Raw genomic sequence first — 19,253 nt, forward strand, 5'->3', positions numbered from 1 at the left:
TTCCTTTCTTAATTTCCAGGGATGGTCCCTTGTCATCACCCCTTCCCACTGTTCTACCAAGCAAAAGAACTCCCCAATATAAGAAGCAGAACAGACATGATCATGAAAAAATGCAACCTAGAAATGCTTTACCCCCTCCCCTTGAAAACATAACCCTGATTTTATGATAGCTAAAGTCACTACATCCATCTTTAAAGAAACCAAGCATCTAAAAAATATTTTGTGCCTAAGGCGTTTGTTACTATCATTGCTGATATTGAATTATTGACTATGTTCATAGTAATATCCACATGCTGTTCAGGATAAAAGGATACAGAAAATTTGAAACTAGAAGTAACCACCATTTAATTTTAACAAGGATAAAAAAATAATATCTTATTGAAAAAAAAAAAAAGAATTATGGATATTATTTCTGGGAAAACTCCCATGTTACTCCTCTTAACAAACTACTATTATTATTATTTTCCTTCCCCCCTCCCCCTCTAAAAATCAGTTGCTGTTTTCAATCCCTTTCACCCTTTCCCACCCTATATAAATATAAAAAACGCTCTGCCCATCCGTTTTTTTCCATTTCTATTTTAATTCTCCCACATTGCCTATCCCCCCCCATGCAGTAGTTTGGAGATCGCAGAAAGAAGAAAAGCCACAACACCCAGAAAAAGGTATGTGTAAATTTCTCTTCCTTTATGCCACATATATTTATTGGTAAATATACATCTACCATGCCCTAAGAATTCGTGAGTAAAAAGCCAATGACATTTAAACAGGGGCACTCCTAAACAGAAGCAGGCAAAATAGCCGTAAATATAATAAATATAAGAATGTTTTAAAAAGAACTAAAGTCAAGCAGCTTTTAGAGGTTGACTGTAGACTCATTAATGTAAGGTTTTAAAATTTGGAAAACAAAAATGGAATGCAGAATTTATGCTTGGTGAGAATATATTGTCGGAGGTGGAGGAAATAAGAGATCTGGGGGTGATAGTGGATAAGGACCAGAAATTTAGGAGACACATAGCCAAAATTGTGAAGACGACACAAAGGCTTCTGGGAATGATGCAGAGGACACTGACTTGTAGAAGTAGGGAGATTCTTGTTCCATTGTATAAGGCTTTGATTAGGCCACACATGGACTATTGTGCCCAGATTTAGTCACCTGGCTTTCAGAAGGACAAAGAGATATTAGAAAGGGTCCAGAGGCAACTGACTAAGGTAGTTTCTGACCTCTGGACTGTTGAGTATGAGGAAAGATTGAGAAGATGCAATTTGCAGAGTCTGGCAGACAGGAGATATGATAGAGATCTACAAGTTATTAAGGGGTTTTTATAGGATCAATGATGGAGAGGTTCTACAGAAAATCATGGGAGATCAGGAGAGAACCAGAGGTCATCCCTGGAAGCTGTATAAGAAGGGTGTGAGAGGCAGGTTTTTTCATGCAAAGTTGTGAATGACTGGAATGCCTTGCCTGAGAGTGTGGTGTCTGCAGAGAATTTGAGTGTGTTTAAAGCATGGTATGATGAGCTCTGTGTTTGATAAAAGGACATCTAAGATAAGTCTTTGACTCCATGAGGTCTTGGGTGATGATAATAATGATAATGATCAGAATTATAATCAATTTCATGACGTGTATCCTCAAAAGGTGATCAGGCTACTATGACAGAAGTTCATGATCAAGTGTACATTATTAACAATCTTCTATCAATAAATTTTCTTCAAATTAGTCTATTACTTGTCAGAACTCCAGTAGTGCCACATTTAATTTCATTCTTCTAAGACACTTCTGACTGAATCAATCCACCTAAGTCTTGGTCTTCTTCTGAGTCTTTTTTCTAGGTTGTAGGATTTGACAGTATAATAGCCACGTGTCCTGAGGGAATAGTCTAAGGAATTAATGGCACAATTATTTAACATAAGTCTTGTAACAGGAAAGTCCCAAGGGAGTGGAAGGTGGGAAACATTATTTCACTTCCATGGGGGGGAGATAAGACTAAGGCTACAAATCATAGGTTGATCTGTGTGTGTGTGTATAAAAGTGGTTGTTGTTAAGGTATTAGTGATATTAGATGATAATAGTAGTATTCTTTATGATAGTCAACACAAGTCAGGACTCTAGCCAATCTGCTATTATTAGAAACCATTCCACTCCAACTGGCTGGAATGATGTTAATATAATGTTAATATATGTATATAGTAGACAACACAAATAATAGGACTTTAGCGCTGATGTATAATTTTTTTTTTTTTTTTTTTTTTTTTTTTCCACCAGAGGTCAGGCCAACAATTGTGGTAGCGGTTAGTCAGTGTCTTTAACGAACCAGTATGATTGTGGTATAGCTTGTTTCCTGTGTATATTTGTACGCTCCAGAAGATGACCTTAACATAAAGGTCGAAACGTCGAATTGTAAAATTTTAGTAATAGTAAACTAAAGTTTTTATTCAAACACGGTAGTTGTCTCCATAATTTCCAAAAATGCATAGTCAGCATGAGTTTGTTAGGGGGAGGTCATGTTTAAGCAATCCAGTTACATATTACAAGAAGGTGAGAAACTCACTTGATAAAGGAGATGAATATACAGTGACTTAGACTTTTCAAAGGGCCTTTGATAGACTGCTACTAGCTTGTCATGTGGCAGTGAATGAAACAGATGGGATAAATAATAGACTAGTAACTTGAATATCTGTACAGCCATCAGACAGGTATCAGCAGGTTGTATATGGATGAATGGTATCCCAGAAGATCAAAGTGGAGAGCCATAGGGATCTGTTTTGGGACCATTATTGTTTAACTTTTACCATTATTGTTAATGACATTGGGACTGGCTTAACTGGAAACGCAGCTCTTTGGTGATGATGCAAAGTTGAGAGGGCTATGAGAAGTAGAGGAGATGCTGTGGCCTTATAGGAGGATCTGAATGTACTATACTGCTCAAAACAATTAGGGGATATTTTGGTTTTCTTGTAAATTATAAAGTTATAAAAATAATTTACAAATATAACACATTTATTTTAAAATATTTTTAATATACAACAGTGTAGAACATTATTGTCGAAACGTGTCTTAGCAGTATTAGCATGTGGGGTATAAAAGCGTGGCTTGTTGCACTCACTTCCACAGTGCATAATTATCACTTCAATTGTAACCTTGTGTCATCTACGACCCATTATTTTGTTAAAAATTGCAGAGCAACATGATATCCTGGAATCCATGGCTTGGAGAGGCATTGGTCGATTAGAAGCTGGAGATAAATGCAGCACGTTGTCACTCAAGCATGTCATGTATCTCAAAGTATAATTTCAAGACTTTGGAATCACTTTCTCGAGACAGGAAATGTTCGAAATCGTCTTCATGCCATAGGTTTATACTCGAAGACCAATGGTTTGCATTCCACTTACTGCAAATCACAAAAGAGCCAGAAGAATCTGGGCACAGGAACACTGCAATTAGACAAATGAGGATTGGGCTTGTGTACTTTTTAGTGACAAGTCCAGGTTCAGTCTACAACCAGATGACTAACGTATCTTGATATGGAGTGAAGTGGAACAAGAAATAATCCACAGTTTGTTCATGAAAGACCCCAACATCAAGGTGGGAGTTTGATGGTATGGGCTGGAATAAGTATAGGTGGCAATATTGACCTCTGTTTTATTGGAAACAGTTCCTTAACAGCCCAAAGGTATCGTGATGAGATTTTGGAACCTATAATTCGTCCATATGCTGCTGCAATTGGCCAAGAATTCATTTTTATGGATGACAATGCTCATCCACACTGTGCAAATTTGGTAGAAGAGTGGTTTGAGGAAGAAGGTATTGAACGAATGGACTGGCCTGCCTCTTCACCGGATTGTAATCCAATCGAACATACCTGAGATGCTTTAGGTAGGCTCGTTTCTGCTCGGATGGTGCCACCATGATTGCTTCAAGAGCTCAAAATTGCTCTCACAGAAGAGTGGGGAAATATCCCACAAGAACTGTTGGATCATCTTATCCAGTCCATGCAATCAAGATGTACCGCTGTTTTTTTGGCTGTTAATGGAGATCATATGCCCAATTAAAAATTAACAAAAGCGTGTTTGCCTATTCTTGTTAAAATTATTTAAACAATATCTCATCGATTATTTAAACAGTATCTCATCAATTACACCCTATCCATAAGTAAGAAATATTTATTCATGTATCAAGTACCCAATAGTTATAATTATTTGCAGAAATTTATAATTATCTGACAGAAACTAAAATATCCCCTAATTGTTTTGAGCAGTGTATATAAGTGTACAGATCATTGGATCATTTTAATGCTGTAAAGTGCAAGGGCTTCAAATCTGGTAGGCAAGTTTTTTTTTGTTTTGCTTTTTTAAATGTTGAGCTTATACACAAGAGGTTGGTTGATCAACTATAGTACATTAACACCATATATATGAGGTTCTGAGTATACAATTAATGGAGAAATTCTGAAGGAGATGGAAGTAATGAGAGATTTGATAGTGATGATGGACAGACATATGAAGTTTAGGGATCAGATTGCAAAAATTGTAAGACTATCCCAATGGATCATGGCAACATTGAGGAGGACAGTGACATTCAGCAGCAAAGATGTTATGGTTTCCCTGTATAAGGCTTTGATCAGGCCACATATGGACAGATTTGGACTGAGCACAGATTTGGCTGCCTGGTTTTTCAGGCAGATGTATTGAAAAAGGTCCATAGAAGGTTTACTAAATCTGTGTGAGGTTTATGGACCTTTTTCAATACATCTGCCCTGAAAAACCAGGCAGCCAAATCTGTGCTCAGTAGTTCATATGTGGCCTGATCAAAGCCTTATACAGGGAAACCATAACATCTACGAGGAGAGAGATTGAAAGAATACAACTTACAGAGCCTTGTGAATAGAAGACGAAGAGAGGGATATGATTGAGACATAAACTGGTGAGAGGTTATTACAAAATTAACGGAGAGAAGATATTTCATAGAATAGAGGGAGGCATTAGTGGCACTAGAGGAACTTCCATCAATGGAAGCTGCATAAGGAACCTGTGAGCAGGGGAGTGAGAGACAGGTTCTTTACACTGAGAGTGATTGGTGAATAGAATGCATTGCCTGAAAGTGTGGTGAATGCAGAAACTGTGAATGGGTTCAAAGCAGAGCTCAATCTCTTGGCATAAGAGATTGTAGACCTGTCACAATTATTTTACTCCGTGGAGGTCAGATGATGATGATGATAATAAAACACCTGTTCTGCTCATCTTCACCCACCCATTCTCTTGAATGCAAACAATGTCAATTCCATCCTAATGTCTTCCCTTTTAATATGATTTTGCCATTGATGCCATGTATTCAGCTCCCTAATTTTTTTCAGAACCATCATATCTGTGGTTTCTAGTCTTTGATCAAATGTTTTATTTCTAACCCAACTCTCAGATCCATAACTTAAAACTGGTCTGAACACTGTCTTGTATTCTGTTAGCTTGGTGTTTTGGTTAATTTCTCTCTTATTCCATATAAATTTATTCAGTTGACTACCCACAATACCAGCTGTGCTTATTCTGTTGTCTATTTCCAGATTTTTAACTTGCTATCTTCACTAAAAACTGTGCTAAATAGCTTAAATATTTTACTTGTTCCATAGGCTGTCTATTCAGAATGTAGTTTGCTGTATAAAGCAAAGAGTTATATTTGATATCTCCAATTCTAATGTTAATGCCACTTTCTTACATAAAAGTGATCCATATATATATATGATGAATAAGAGTAGAGATAATGTGCATCGTTGTCCTACACCCTGATTTTACATCACACGATCTTCTGTATTTCCTTCAATTCTAATTTCAATTCTGGCATTTTTCTCTGTATTCTTTTATGGCATTTGCTAACTTATTTGCCAAAAGCTTTCAGTATGTTTTCTTCTTTTTCAGGACTGTTTCTTTGATACAAGGAAGTTTGATTTTCCCTTTCCCCATTTTGAAGTCTACCCATATAACTCTATTTGAAACTGTTTTCCTATTGAGAAGTTCATCTTCATGTTTAGTGTTGAATGCTATTGCTATTCCCTTCCTTTCCTTGATCATTACTGCCTGAATAATAATAAGTGTATGATGTTACATTCTACACTTATTATTTATAACATCTTGTTTGTTTTTGTCTTGTTTGTTTCAATGATGGCAATTATTTCCACAAGGTCCTTTTTTAGTTCTGTTGCAAGCTCGATTTCCTTGCCATTGATACTCCTCATATTAATGGTTACTATCTTCAGTTTGTAGATGTTGAGTTTGAGTCTGTTTCAGAAATTATTATTATTATTATGACTATTATTAACACCATATCTTCATGAAATGTACATGGGAAGCAAATAATGTAACACAGAAAGCCCATCAAACCATGCTTTCAACTCATTCAATATGTATCTGCATTCATGACAATGTCAGGCAATGCATTCCACACACCAACCACTCTCCATGCAAAGAAATTACTCCTTCTGCCCTGCTCACATCCTCCTTATACAGCTTCCATGCAAGTCTCCTTGTTCTACCCCCCCCCCCCCGCCCACCGTTCACCATTCTATGAAAAACTTCTTCCACATTAACCAGGTAACAACCCTTTATGAACTAAAATATTGTAATCATATCCCCTGTCTTCCTCCTTTTCACAAGGCTTTGCAAACTGCATTCCCTCAATCTGTCCTCATATCCCACATACTGAATTGACAGACCAAAGACCAGTTATGATCTTAGTCTTCTCTAGACTTTTCCAACATATCTTCATCACCATGAAAACCAGGGATCCAAATCTGTGCACAATAATCCATATGAGTCCTGATCAAGGCCTCATATAATGGAATTAGGACCTCTTTATTTCTACAAGTTCAGGTCCTCTGCATCATTGCCATAATCTGATGTGATGTCTTCACAACCTTACAAATGGCAACATTGAACTCATAGTTCCATACTGGTGCCCAGTCATACAATCTATTCAAGTTTCCTGTAAGGATGCAACATCTGCTTGATTCCTCATCACTGACCCCAGTTTTTCACCTGCAAAAAGTTGTATATTACTAGTTAAACTTAGCCTAATATCACGAATATACAGATTAAATAATAAAGTCCCAAATTAACCCATGTGACACATCCCTATTGACTCCTCTTTTGAGATAGTGCCCACATATACACAACTTGCTAATACCTATCCAATAACCATTCACCTATCCAACTCACTAGTCTATCATTCAATCCCATCTGAGATTGGATTAAAGAAATAAAGAAGAAAATTGATGCCCAAAAAAAAAGAAGAAAAAAAAGAAGAAATTACAAGAAATAATTTCTTGTAAAGTATAATTTTTGTAACCAAATGTAAAAACTTTCTACAACAATTACAGAAATAAGAAAATTTCAAAATTTAATTTTTGTTGAAAGTATCATATTACCTAAGACAACAATTTCTACTTCTGCTTCATCTTTTCCAACTTCATTTTCTGCAATGATTTTGTAGAGTCCAGTGTGAATACGCTGTGCATCTTGAATGTTGAGTTTAGTGTTATAGTCAACATTCACAATCTCCACATTGTCTTTGCTTTCTACCACCTAAAATATATTATCATAACTTATATTAATATACAGATTTATTAACCACAGCAGGTTCTGTTAAAACTGAACTAACACAACAGATTAATATGCAATTACTATTCATCTTATTATTTAGAAACATCCCACTTAAAACTGTCCAGTATAGCAGGGATTTCCAAAGGGGGTTGATACTGAACACCTCGGAGTCAACTAACTTGAAAGAGGTGTTGATGTATGCTATGGAATCAAAAGGGGAATCAACAGACAAATTATAATATAATAAAAATAAATTTAAAAAAATGAGCAGCAAATATAGATTGATTTTAGCATTCCTGAAAAAAAAAAATCTAACAGAACTGTATTCTGCACAGGCAATATTTGGTTGCAAAAAAAAAACAAAAAAACATAAAGAGCTCCATAATGCTCTACAAGAGTGAATTTAAAATCCAAAGCCTTGAACAATTTGTTTATTTGTTCATTTTGCATACTCAGTATTTTTTTTAGCTGAAAGATTAATTCATTTTGAAAATAATCTCTGATATTTGTTTCATTTTTTCGTATTGCAAATTTTATAAGTGTTTGCTTGTATGGATGGGTCTAAGAACTATAGCTTTTATTGTACATATTATTATATTCAAATCAATGCCATACAGTGGATAAATTCAGCCAGGGGTCTCCAGAGCCTGGTCCCTGAACTTTTTTCATGCACCAGACTGGAACATTTTTCTGTTTTGTGACTTTTCTCCATTTACAATAATTAAGCCTAACACAAAACAGACAGCAATGGCAGGTTATGAAGATGTGCGGTATTAACAAAAGATCGCTTGACCAAAAGATAAAAGCAAGCCAACAATTGAGTTGAAATGCTAACTCTCTTCAACCGAATTCCAATAATATGTGAAACTGCCATAACAACATTCACTACTATATATTTCTTAGTTTTCACACATTTACGAATTTTAACATGTTTGGTTGAATTTTATTGCTGCTGAGCGAACTCACACACATCTAATTAATAACAATAGTTTTCAGTTAGATACTGTGTTTGCCGGTGCAACATATTGTTTTGCTCGAGTCTATACAGCATAGTTTCTATATGAGGGACATGTGATTCATTCATTAGTGTCATTTTTATCCCAGTTGTCTCTAATCGCACTATTTGTTGAGAAATATATTACATACACTGCTCATACCTTATTCACTGGCATAATAAAAGTACTTGTTTTTCTTGTCTCTGCAGTATAGTGGCTGTTGGGGAGGGCATGTTGTTTACCACTGCAAGTGAGTTATCATCACCAGACATGAACATATTTTAGCTTTTTTTCATGTGCGAGGTATATGCGAAACTTTTTAATTTCTTTTTCCAAAAAGTAAAATCAAGGGTGCGAGTTATATGTGAGGGCAAGTTATATTCGAGTAAGTACAGTATTTCAACTATGGATAAGTACATTGGTACCTTCTTTAAACAGAAAAATAGCTCAGATGACAGTGATAATACAAAACAAGTTTGTAATGTGAAGTTTCTGAAGAGAAAGAGGTCTGTAACAAATCCACAGAAACACAGAATTCCCATCAGTTGCAATCAGCAGCAGTTTTTGTGCCTTTTCTCCTGTTACGATAATTATGCCTACATTATTGTGTTATTATTCGACAGTTGTTTATAGTTTTGAACGTGTATATAAAGTCAATATCAACAGTTGCCTGATCAAGTGCATGATGAAAGAAGCGGGGAGGTTTGAAGCTTCCCTGGATAGCATCCAAAGGTAAATACAATTGGTTATTTTGTATAGGGCTCTGGAACTTATTCGTTTAGAATTTAACCACTGATGCCATAATATTGTATATTATGGCATTGATTAACCTGATAACAACCCTTTACTAACTAAAATGTTGTAATCACATCTCCTGTCTTCCTCCTATTCACAAGGCTTTGCAAACTGCATTTCCCTCAATCTTCATGATTCTATGATAAAAGGAGTACTTAATATGACTAAATCTTATTTCCCTAGAGTGAAAATTAATAACATTAATGAAGCTATTAGGATTCAAAAAAGGTAAGGTGAAAGAATCTCTTAATGACTTGAAAGTTGAAAAATATTGTGTGAGTGAAGGTATGAAAAAATTATTGGAAGAAGCAAACAAGAAGAGTGAGAAGCTGTAATTCTGCAAATCATGCTATGAGAGAAGCAAGTTGAGAAAGAGGACAATTTACACAAATAAATCAACGTGGAGGTATGCAGAAAGAATTGCATAGAGTTTGTAGACCTGGAAACCAAATTTACAGAAGGAATATTTATATAAGGCTGATGGAGACTGTATTTAAACGAGAGCATAAGAAGCACAGAGTCAGGAAAACTAAACCTATTAGTTGAATGTAGGTGAGAGTTTTAAATTGTGAATGAAACTATGTTGTGTAATTTATTTTTTTCATTCACATTTAACATTGCTTATTATGTATTAATCATGATTTGTATAAAAATTAATTATTATTCCTTAATTTAGGATTACTATTTAAATATTTATTCTAAACTTAACCTACTATTAATTTATTAAGCAATAATATGTGCAGAATTTATAATAACTAAAGTATATATATGATGTAACGAAAAGTATTATTATAATTAATTCTATACATAATGAAAAAGCTGATTAAGTAACTTAAATATTCTGTTTATTCTTATTTGTGAAAATTTAACATTATGTAATCACTCATGTAGTAGTAGAGCATTGTATTACATTAGCGAAATGTTTGCGTTCATTTGTTGTCATGGAGACGCATGAAATAAACAAGCACGAGTCAAATAGAGCGTGACCTTCGGACTGAAAGGAGAGGAAAAATAAGATAGAAGATTTTTAATTAGAGAGAAGAGAGGAAGTTTTTGCGGAGCGGGAAGGAAGGCAGGATACAAGCAAAGGAAGTGGAAGAATAGTATAATTATAAATTTCCCTAATTTTGGATCGGTGATCAATTTGCAATTAGTTGTTATATTGATAAGAGTGACTTAAACCAAGATGGCGGATTTAGAACATAACATGAAAATAGAACGTCACGACAAGAGTAAGTGAGTGTGAGAATAACCAAATAATGAGGAATCTAATTTCTCAAGTGGCAAAAGTGGACAACACAAGGTATGCACATGGCACAGAGCCCATGAGTATGCTACAGTTTATATATGCTTATGCTAGAAGTATCTAAATTAATAGGGAGGAGTTTTGGGCACTAGTTGGTGCAATCTTGCCAAAATTTTATGGACATTAGTGAGACATGGCTGAAAGTAGATTATGCAGTTTAAGGGATAGAATGTTTGAGTGTACAGAATTTTCAGGGAAGATATACAGAATAGGATGGATGGAGTAGCTGGGGGGGGGGTGGGACAGGATGAAGTGGAGGATATGCATCAACAAATTATCACAATGAGTGCTAGTTAAGTAATTATTATGGAATACTTCAACAACGGAGACAAGCTGTAAGGAGTAAATATCACATGGCATGAAGAAATGTATTTATTCATATAAAAAGAAAATATGATTGTGGAATTTCTTCCTGGAAATAATACAGGATTGCATTTTGGCAGCATTAAATTTCACCAGGTTATCCTAACCCTACTTGAGGATGGCAAAAAAATCAAAAATTATAAAAATTAAAAAAATTATTTCCTGGCCTAATTGGCTGAGTGGTTAGCATATCCACTCTCCAGCCAAAAGGCAGCAGGTTTGAATCCTGCAATGGGCATGGATGATTGTGATTGTCTGTGAAAATACTATTGGTGGTGGTGGGCAGTAGATTATTATTATTATTATTACCATTTAACCTTCATGGAGTTGGAGACTCATCATTGGAGGTACACACTATTACACAATTCTCATCCAACCGTGCTTTAAACTGATTCAGTGTGTCTATACCCACAACACACTCAGGCATTCCACTCAACAACCACTCTCCATGCAAAGAACCTTCTCCTCATTCCTCTGCTCACCCCTCCTTATACAGTTTCCAGTGATGGCCTCTCGCTCTAACTCCCCTTCCATTCTATGAAAAATCTCTTCCATGTCGACCCAATAGAAACCTCTTAGTAGTTTATATGTCTCAATCATATTCCTCCTCCCTCCTCCTCCTTCTATTCACGAGGCTGTGCAACTTACATTCCCTCAATCTGTCCTTGTACTCCACATTCCAAAGACTACTGACCACCTGTGTGAATCTTCTCTGGAACCATTCCAATATATCCACATCATCATGAAAACCCTGTGACCAAATATGTGCACAATAATCCATATGAGACGTGATCAAGGCCTTATTTCTTTCTATTTCTGCATGTCAGGGCCCTCTGCAACATTGTCATTATCCGATGTGATGGCTTTTACATGTGCAATGTGACCCCTGAATTTCAGGTCATTGTCCACCATCACCCTCATAACCTCTGCTTCCTTTAAAGTTTTGGTATAGTTGCGGTTCGTTATAGTTCGAGGATTGAGTGGTGGAGGCAGAGTGTTGTAGAGTCGGTGTCCTCCCTCGATGAGTCTTTGGACTCCTTGGAGACGTCACATAATAATAATATTATTATTATGTGACATCTCCAAGGAATCCAAAGACTCATCGAGGGAGGACACCGACTCTACAAATCTCTGTCATCACCACTTAACCTACCGACAGCAAACCACCACTACCATCATCATCATCATCTACTACCCACTGCCAGTACTTATTGTCTGTAAATTGCATGTGTTCTCAAGGCCGATTTGTCTGTATGTAGGATGAAAAACCCAAGTTCTGGGATAAAAAACTCTGCTACCTCCATATGAGATCAGCTAACTCACCTTCAATTGAAAAAAATCTATGTAAAGATTCCTCCTCTTTTCATGATGAGAATTGAATTTAGGCATTTTCCAATCAAAGGGCACAACATACCATCATTCTTCCAATTGTGCTACAGTCAATAAGTGTACATACCGTGTGCAGTATTTAGGGCATAAAAAGAACTTGAAGCACTAATTACTAGATCATTACAAGGTTTAGAAAATGAGAAAGAGAAGTAGAGTATTGTCATGAAATGTAAGAGAAAGAAGATCATTCTTTTACAGGAGGAAGACTGTAGGTGAAAGCACAGAGCCATAGCTAACACAACATTGACTGAAAAATTTGATGAAAGGAAACCATTCACCATGACCCACAATATTTGACAAGTGAGGAAGGTAGCAATCCATTCACAAATGGATGAAGAAATACCATAAGATAGTAGCTCAGTAAGAAATCCATTAAGTCTGACTCGATCAAATGTCTTGGAAATATTAAGAGCAACCATTTGCGTTTCTTTGAATTTTTCATGCCCTGCGAGCAAACCTAGGTGATATTGGCTAGGAGATCTGATGTGCAACAAAAATGGCGAAATCTATACTGCAAGTAGTGAAGCAGTTGTCTTTTAATTACCTTTCCCATTATTTTTTAGAATATTAAAGTCAGAGAAATAGAGCCATAGTTGTAGGGTTGACTTTTATGTCCCTTTTTTTGGGAGCAGACTGGATAACTTGCTTCCAACTGCTGGATAGATGCCAGATGACTTAGACATCTTGAAAAAGATGACATGAGATGGGTATGAGGTTCTGGAACAAAAGTTTTTTTTGCACAACTGGTAGAATACCATCAGAGCCAGGAGATTTATTGTGAAGGCTGAGTATTTTTCTGATGTTCTTCTGGCAAAATTTCAGAGAGGAAAGCTGTGGATAGTCTATGGAATAGTGAAAGAGAGAGAGAGAGAGAGAGAGAGAGATCTGCTTTCCTCTTCTATACAAGAGTTGGAAGAGAAAGCTGATACCAAGTGGTTTGCTTTACCTTCAGAAAATGTTCCAATATATTATTATTATTATTATTATTATTATTAAACAAGACCTCATGGAGTCAAAGACTCATCTAGGAGGTCCTTTTATCTCACACACATCTCATCATACCGGGTCTTAAACACATTCAAACTCCCTGCAGACACCACACTCTCAGGCAAGGCATTCCAATCATTCACAACTCTGCACGAAAAAAACCTGCCTCTCACTCCCCTACTCACACCCTCTTTATACAGTTTCCAGGGATGACCTCTGGTTCTCCCCTGATCTCCCACTATTCGCTGTAGAACTTCTCCACCATTGATCCTATAGCAACCCCTTACCAACTTGTAGGTCTCTATCATATCTCCCCTCTTCCTTCTCTCCACTAGTCTCTGCAAATTACATCTTTTCAATCTTTCCTCATACTCGACATTCCAGAGGTCAGAAACTACCTTAGTCAGTCGCCTTTGGACCCTTTCCAACATCTCTTCATCCTTCTGAAAACCAGGTGACCAAATCTGGGCACAATAGTCCATGTGTGGCCTAATCAAAGCCTTATACAATGGAACAAGAATCTCCCTACTTCTACATGTCAGTGTCCTCCTCATCATTCCCAGAAGTCTTTGTGTTGTCTTCACAATTTTGGCGATGTGACCCCTAAATTTTAGATCCTTATCCACTATCACTCCCAGATCTCTTATTTCCTCTACTTCCAACAATATATTTTCACCAAGCATAAATTCTGCATCCCATCTTTGTTTTCCAAATTTTAAAACCTTACATTTTGCAACATTGAACTCACATCCCCATTTGCTTGCCCAATCACTCAATTTATTCAAGTCTTCTTGCAAGGCCACAACATCTTCACTACTCTTTATGGTTCGTCCCAACTTTGCATCATCTGCAAACAACTGAATATCTCCATCCAAATCTTCGCCAATATCATTAATATACAAGTTAAATAGTAATGGCCCTAAAACAGATCCCTGAGGCACTCCACTAGTGACTTTCCTTTTCCTGGATATTGCACCCCCATACACAACTTGTTGATACCTATCAGATAGCCAGTCTCCAATCCAATGCACTAATCTAATATCCAACCCCATCTGCTCTAGTTTGACTGTCAACTTATCATGAGGCACTCTATCAAAAGTCTTTGCGAAATCCAAGTATATTACTGTGTATCCTTCTCCTCTGTCCAAGGAAGCAGTCACTTTATTGTAATAAGTAAGTAGATTACTAAAACACGACCTCCCTTTAGCAAATCCATGCTGTCCATCAAAGATTATACCATTGTTGTCAACCCAACTCTGGATCCTAGTTCTCACAAGCTTCTCCAACAACTTAACCACAACACCTGACACACAGATAGGCCTATAGTTTGATGCTTGAGTTCGATCACCTCCTTTATGAAGTGGCACAATCTTGCCCTCCTTCCACAATATATCCTCAGGATGTGAGAGAGGTGGAAACAAGGAAGAACAGAGGCTGTGTACCATAACATTGGCAAGGGACCAGATGGCTCAACTGTCCATTTGGACAGAAGACAAGCATTTGGCCCTTACAAAGTCTGCTTTGGAATAGGTTATGACTGCTTTGTAGTTGTTATGAGCTGAATATAAGCTAAGTGATAGGCTAGAGTTTAAGACTTGAGTCAATGGTCATATGCTGAATTTCTGGCTTGAACTCCTTTAGCACAAGTGTTAAAAAAACAGGGTTTATTACAACTCAAGGGTTTATGAGATGTGCAGTGGGGAATAAATGCACTCGTTCCAGCAAAGATTAATTTCTGTTATTAGACCAGAGGAGTTAATAGGATTAAAAGAGCAAAAGCAATAATCAGACTATGAAATGAGATACAGAAATCCCAAAGATCATTTCAGCTGTTACAGTTGCGGTACCACAGAAAAAGACTGATTGGGAGAAGAATGATCTGGAAATAACTTAATTCTTCATTCCATGATACTGCTGTTAGCATCATTCCATGAGAGTTATCCCTCAAAAATAAAAAAAATTAAAAAAAACTCAAGAAATTAATTTTTGTTACATATGGATGCTACTCGCCTTCATAATCTATATTACCATAATTAAAATCATCCATAATGATCACCCTTTTCCTATTCTCTTGGGTAATTTGCATATTCACTTTATTATCACTGCCCTCCACGTTACCAGGTCTATAACAATATCCAATTAAGTATTTCTACTGATCATCTCACTACCACTATTTTCTGGTTGCATATACCTTGCATAAGCACAACTCCTTTTCTATTATCAACAGCACTCCAAATTCCATTTTTTTATTTGTTCCATCTTCACAACAAAAACAACAACAAAAAAAATACTCTTCCAATTCTATTCCCATCACCCTCATACAACCATGTCTCATTTCAACAATTTTTGGGTGTACAAACTCAGTCAATGCAACAATTTTGTTCTCTTTATTTCCTGATATGTACCTTCAAGGGAATGTTCAGATTATAATGACAGCACTACGTGACTAAGTTTATATTATTGTTAATCTCCTATCAACAATTTTTCTCCTAATTAGTCTATTACTTGTCAGCATCTCCCAACATTGTTGTATCTAACATTTTGTGCTTCTAAATCACTTCTCTGAATCAATGCATCTAGACGTTGGTCTTCCTCTGGGTCTCTTTCCTGCCATCTTGACATCAAACATCTGCTTTTCTAACCTTTCCTCACCCAGTCTATTTATTTGGAAAGATTTTTCACTTGGTTATAAATTAACGGTCAAGAAATTAATTTCTTGTTTAAGCCATTATCCAGCTATAAGCAAACAAAGCACACAGAAGTTGAAACCAGCCTGGGTAGAAGCCCTTCTCACAATGCATAGAATTATACACACTTGGATAAAGGACTGAACAAGAACATAATTTCTTGGCATTTTCAATTAAATTCATAACCAATTAAAAAAACTTTCTTCAATTATCTTTAATCCAGAGTATTTTAACAATGTGCTAAACAAATTAAATTAAAGGGATGAAAATCCCTTATTATTTTACAGCCAGTATGCGAAACTCTGAGATCGAAAACTATGATCTAAGAGTTTCATGCTGAAGATCTCAGAGTTTCGCATACTAGCTGTAAAATAATAAGGAATTTTTATCCCCTTAATTTAATTAACTTTGCCAGAAAAAATAGCTGTTTGGCTTTTTATAATGTGTTAAACATTTTCACTACTTATATATTGGATATTTGATGATGAGGTGACTGAGAGGTTAAGGCGATGGACTGCTAATCCATTGGGATTAGCAGTCCATGCTTACGTGGTCTCTGCCTAAGCAGTCTCTGCCTGCGTGGGTTTGAATCCCATCCTCGTTGTTAAAAATTTATTTTCCATGGCATGTAAAAATGCAAGGGCTGGATGTTGATAGTGCATGGGAAGTGGTCAAGGAGCATTTGCAGGAGGTTATGGCTGACTGTATACTTAGAGTCCAAATAGTAAATCAAGTAGGGGTTAAATGAATGAATAACACCATTAAGCTTGAGCTGCAAAAAAAGAAACAACTGTGGAAGGAATTTAAGGAGAAAGGTAACCTGCAGGCACACGAACAGTATAAAGCACAGGCCAGAAGGGTAACGAGTGTGGTAAGAAAAGCAAAAGCGTATTTTGAAAGTAAATTAGCCATGCAAGCTAAAGAGAATCCCAAACAGTTCTTTCAATGTGCTGCAAGTAAAAGAAAAACTGTACACGGCAGAATGATTTTAAGGAATGCCGATGGTAGGGAGGTCATTGAATCAGTTGATATAGTGGAATTACTGGGTGAGCACTTTGCAAGAGTAGATCATCCAGGTGGTGACATTGAAGAAATGAAGGAACCATTAGTTTATAAGGAAAATATGGTGAATGAAGTGGAGGTGAATAGTCTGTTACAGAACATTAATGTGAATACATCTGTGAGATTGGATGGTATACCAGCACAGGTCTTACATGAAGCAGCTAAAGAATTGTCAGTGCCCTTAACAATATTGTTTAATCTGAGTTTCAGGTCTGGTTTAGTCCGGAAGGGGTGGAAAGAGGGGAAAATAGTTCCACTGCATAAAGGAGTATCCAAGACTACTGTTACAAAAAACCGACCAATCAGCACATCAGGAGTCGTTATCAAGGTCTTGGAGAAAGTAGTCAAGGGAAAAATACAGGAATGGATTGATGAAAATGAGATACTGTATGGGGATCAGCATGGTTTTGTGAAAGGTAGATCATGCCTCAGTAACTTGCTCAGGTTTTATAACACAGTGACAGCTGAAATGGATAAGGGTAATGGGTTTACAGTGATACTGCTGGACCTGGTTAAGGCCTATGACAGGATACCACATGGAATTCTAATCTGTAAACTGCAACATACGAGAATAGATATAGGGTTGGTGAGATGGATAGGAGGATGGTTGATGGAGAGATATCAGAGAGTAGTTTACTCAGGAGTAGAGTCCAAAAGACGGCCTGTGACTAGTGGTGTGCCGCAGGGTTCTGTTCTTGGACCACTGCTGTTTGATTTGTTCATTAATGATATAGGGATGGATCTGAGTGGAATGGTTCATTTGTTCACTGATGATGCAAAGTTGGGTAAGGCAATAGTGAATGCAGAAGATGTCAAAATTTTGCAGGATGATTTGGATAGATTGGAGGTCTGGGCTAAGGAGAATGGATGTCAATTGAATGTGGCAAAATGTAAGGTTACAATTGGGGTGAAAAAATTAGCAGCAGTATATCACATTGGTGGAACTGTACTCCAAGAGATTGATGAGGCCAGGGACTTGGGAGTGTTGATGGATAGGGAGTTGAAGTTTAGGGGAGACATTGCAAAAGTGGCTAAATCCACTCATCAAATCACTTGGAAGCTGAAGAATACTTTGACGAGCAGAGAAGACAAGCAAGTTATTGTTCCTCTGTATCGAGCCTTGATAAGATCCCATCTCAACTACTGTGCCCATATTTAGTCACCCAGGTTTCTTCTTAATGGGGGAGGTTGAGAGGATCCAGAGGCTTGTGACCAAGATGACAGCAGGTCTATGGAATGAACCTTATGAGAACACGTTGAAGATTTGTGGGTTGCAAAAATTAGTTGGTAGGTGAAAAAGGGGAGATATGATTGGGACATTCAAATTGCTGAAGGGTTTCCACAGAATTAATTCAGAGAATATTTTTGAGAACAGGACTGGTGATGGGAGGACTAGGGGACATCCATGGAAGCTGGGAAGGAGTGTGGTTAGTAAGGGTGTTAGAGCTAGGTTTTTTACTTTTAGAGTGGTGAATGAGTGGAATAATCTGTCAGAGTCTGTTGTGGGTGCTATGACAGTGAATAAGTTCAAGGCAAAGTATGAGAGATACTGTGTGAATGTCGAATAGTTGTGATGGACATGATGTTTAGGGCCTCCCTCGATGAGTCTAATGACTCCTTGGAGTCGTCCATAATAATAATAATAATAATATACGGTAATCCCTCAATTAGTGCATCACTTTTCTTTGATACCCAAATTCGATTAGTGCACCTCTAAAATTCAATTAGTGCGCCTATAGACATCTTAAAAATAAGTGTTGCAGATTTTAAAAATTTTCTATCTTTACATTTTTATGGCTAACTATTTTAAAAAATCACTCACTAGAATGAAATAATTTAGTTACCTATTTAAAACATTTTAGAAAGTTATCTTTAATGGCCTACCACACTGCTTCCATGTACAGTATGTATACTATGTTCCAAAATTTACTGCCAATATTTATGTCGTCTGCTATAGTACGCCCACAGATTCGAGACCCTTCGACATTTTGGCACGTCACAAAAAGTTGAATCCATTCTGATAATAGGGCAATCAATCCATCTTCTGGGGTGAGTTGTTTATTATTACACGTCGGAAAATTA

The 19,253-nt window shown here is 36.7% G+C and overlaps 1 protein-coding gene across 1 annotated transcript in view; it reads right to left on the minus strand.

Annotated features, from left to right (window-relative positions):
• The window catches only part of LOC150096673 (twitchin-like), a 2,440,784-nt gene that overhangs the window by 1,564,874 nt on the left and 856,657 nt on the right, over positions 1 to 19,253 (minus strand). The window contains exon 41 of the mRNA XM_090408679.1: positions 7,413 to 7,569. Within this exon, the coding sequence (XP_090264805.1) occupies positions 7,413 to 7,569 (157 nt within the window). The remainder of the gene's footprint in view (positions 1 to 7,412; positions 7,570 to 19,253) is intronic.

This window comes from Typopeltis vanoorti, chromosome 18, assembly GCF_054136105.1.
Source record: "Typopeltis vanoorti isolate ZY-2024b chromosome 18, IOZ_Tvanoo_1.0, whole genome shotgun sequence".
NCBI lineage: Eukaryota > Metazoa > Arthropoda > Arachnida > Uropygi > Thelyphonidae > Typopeltis > Typopeltis vanoorti.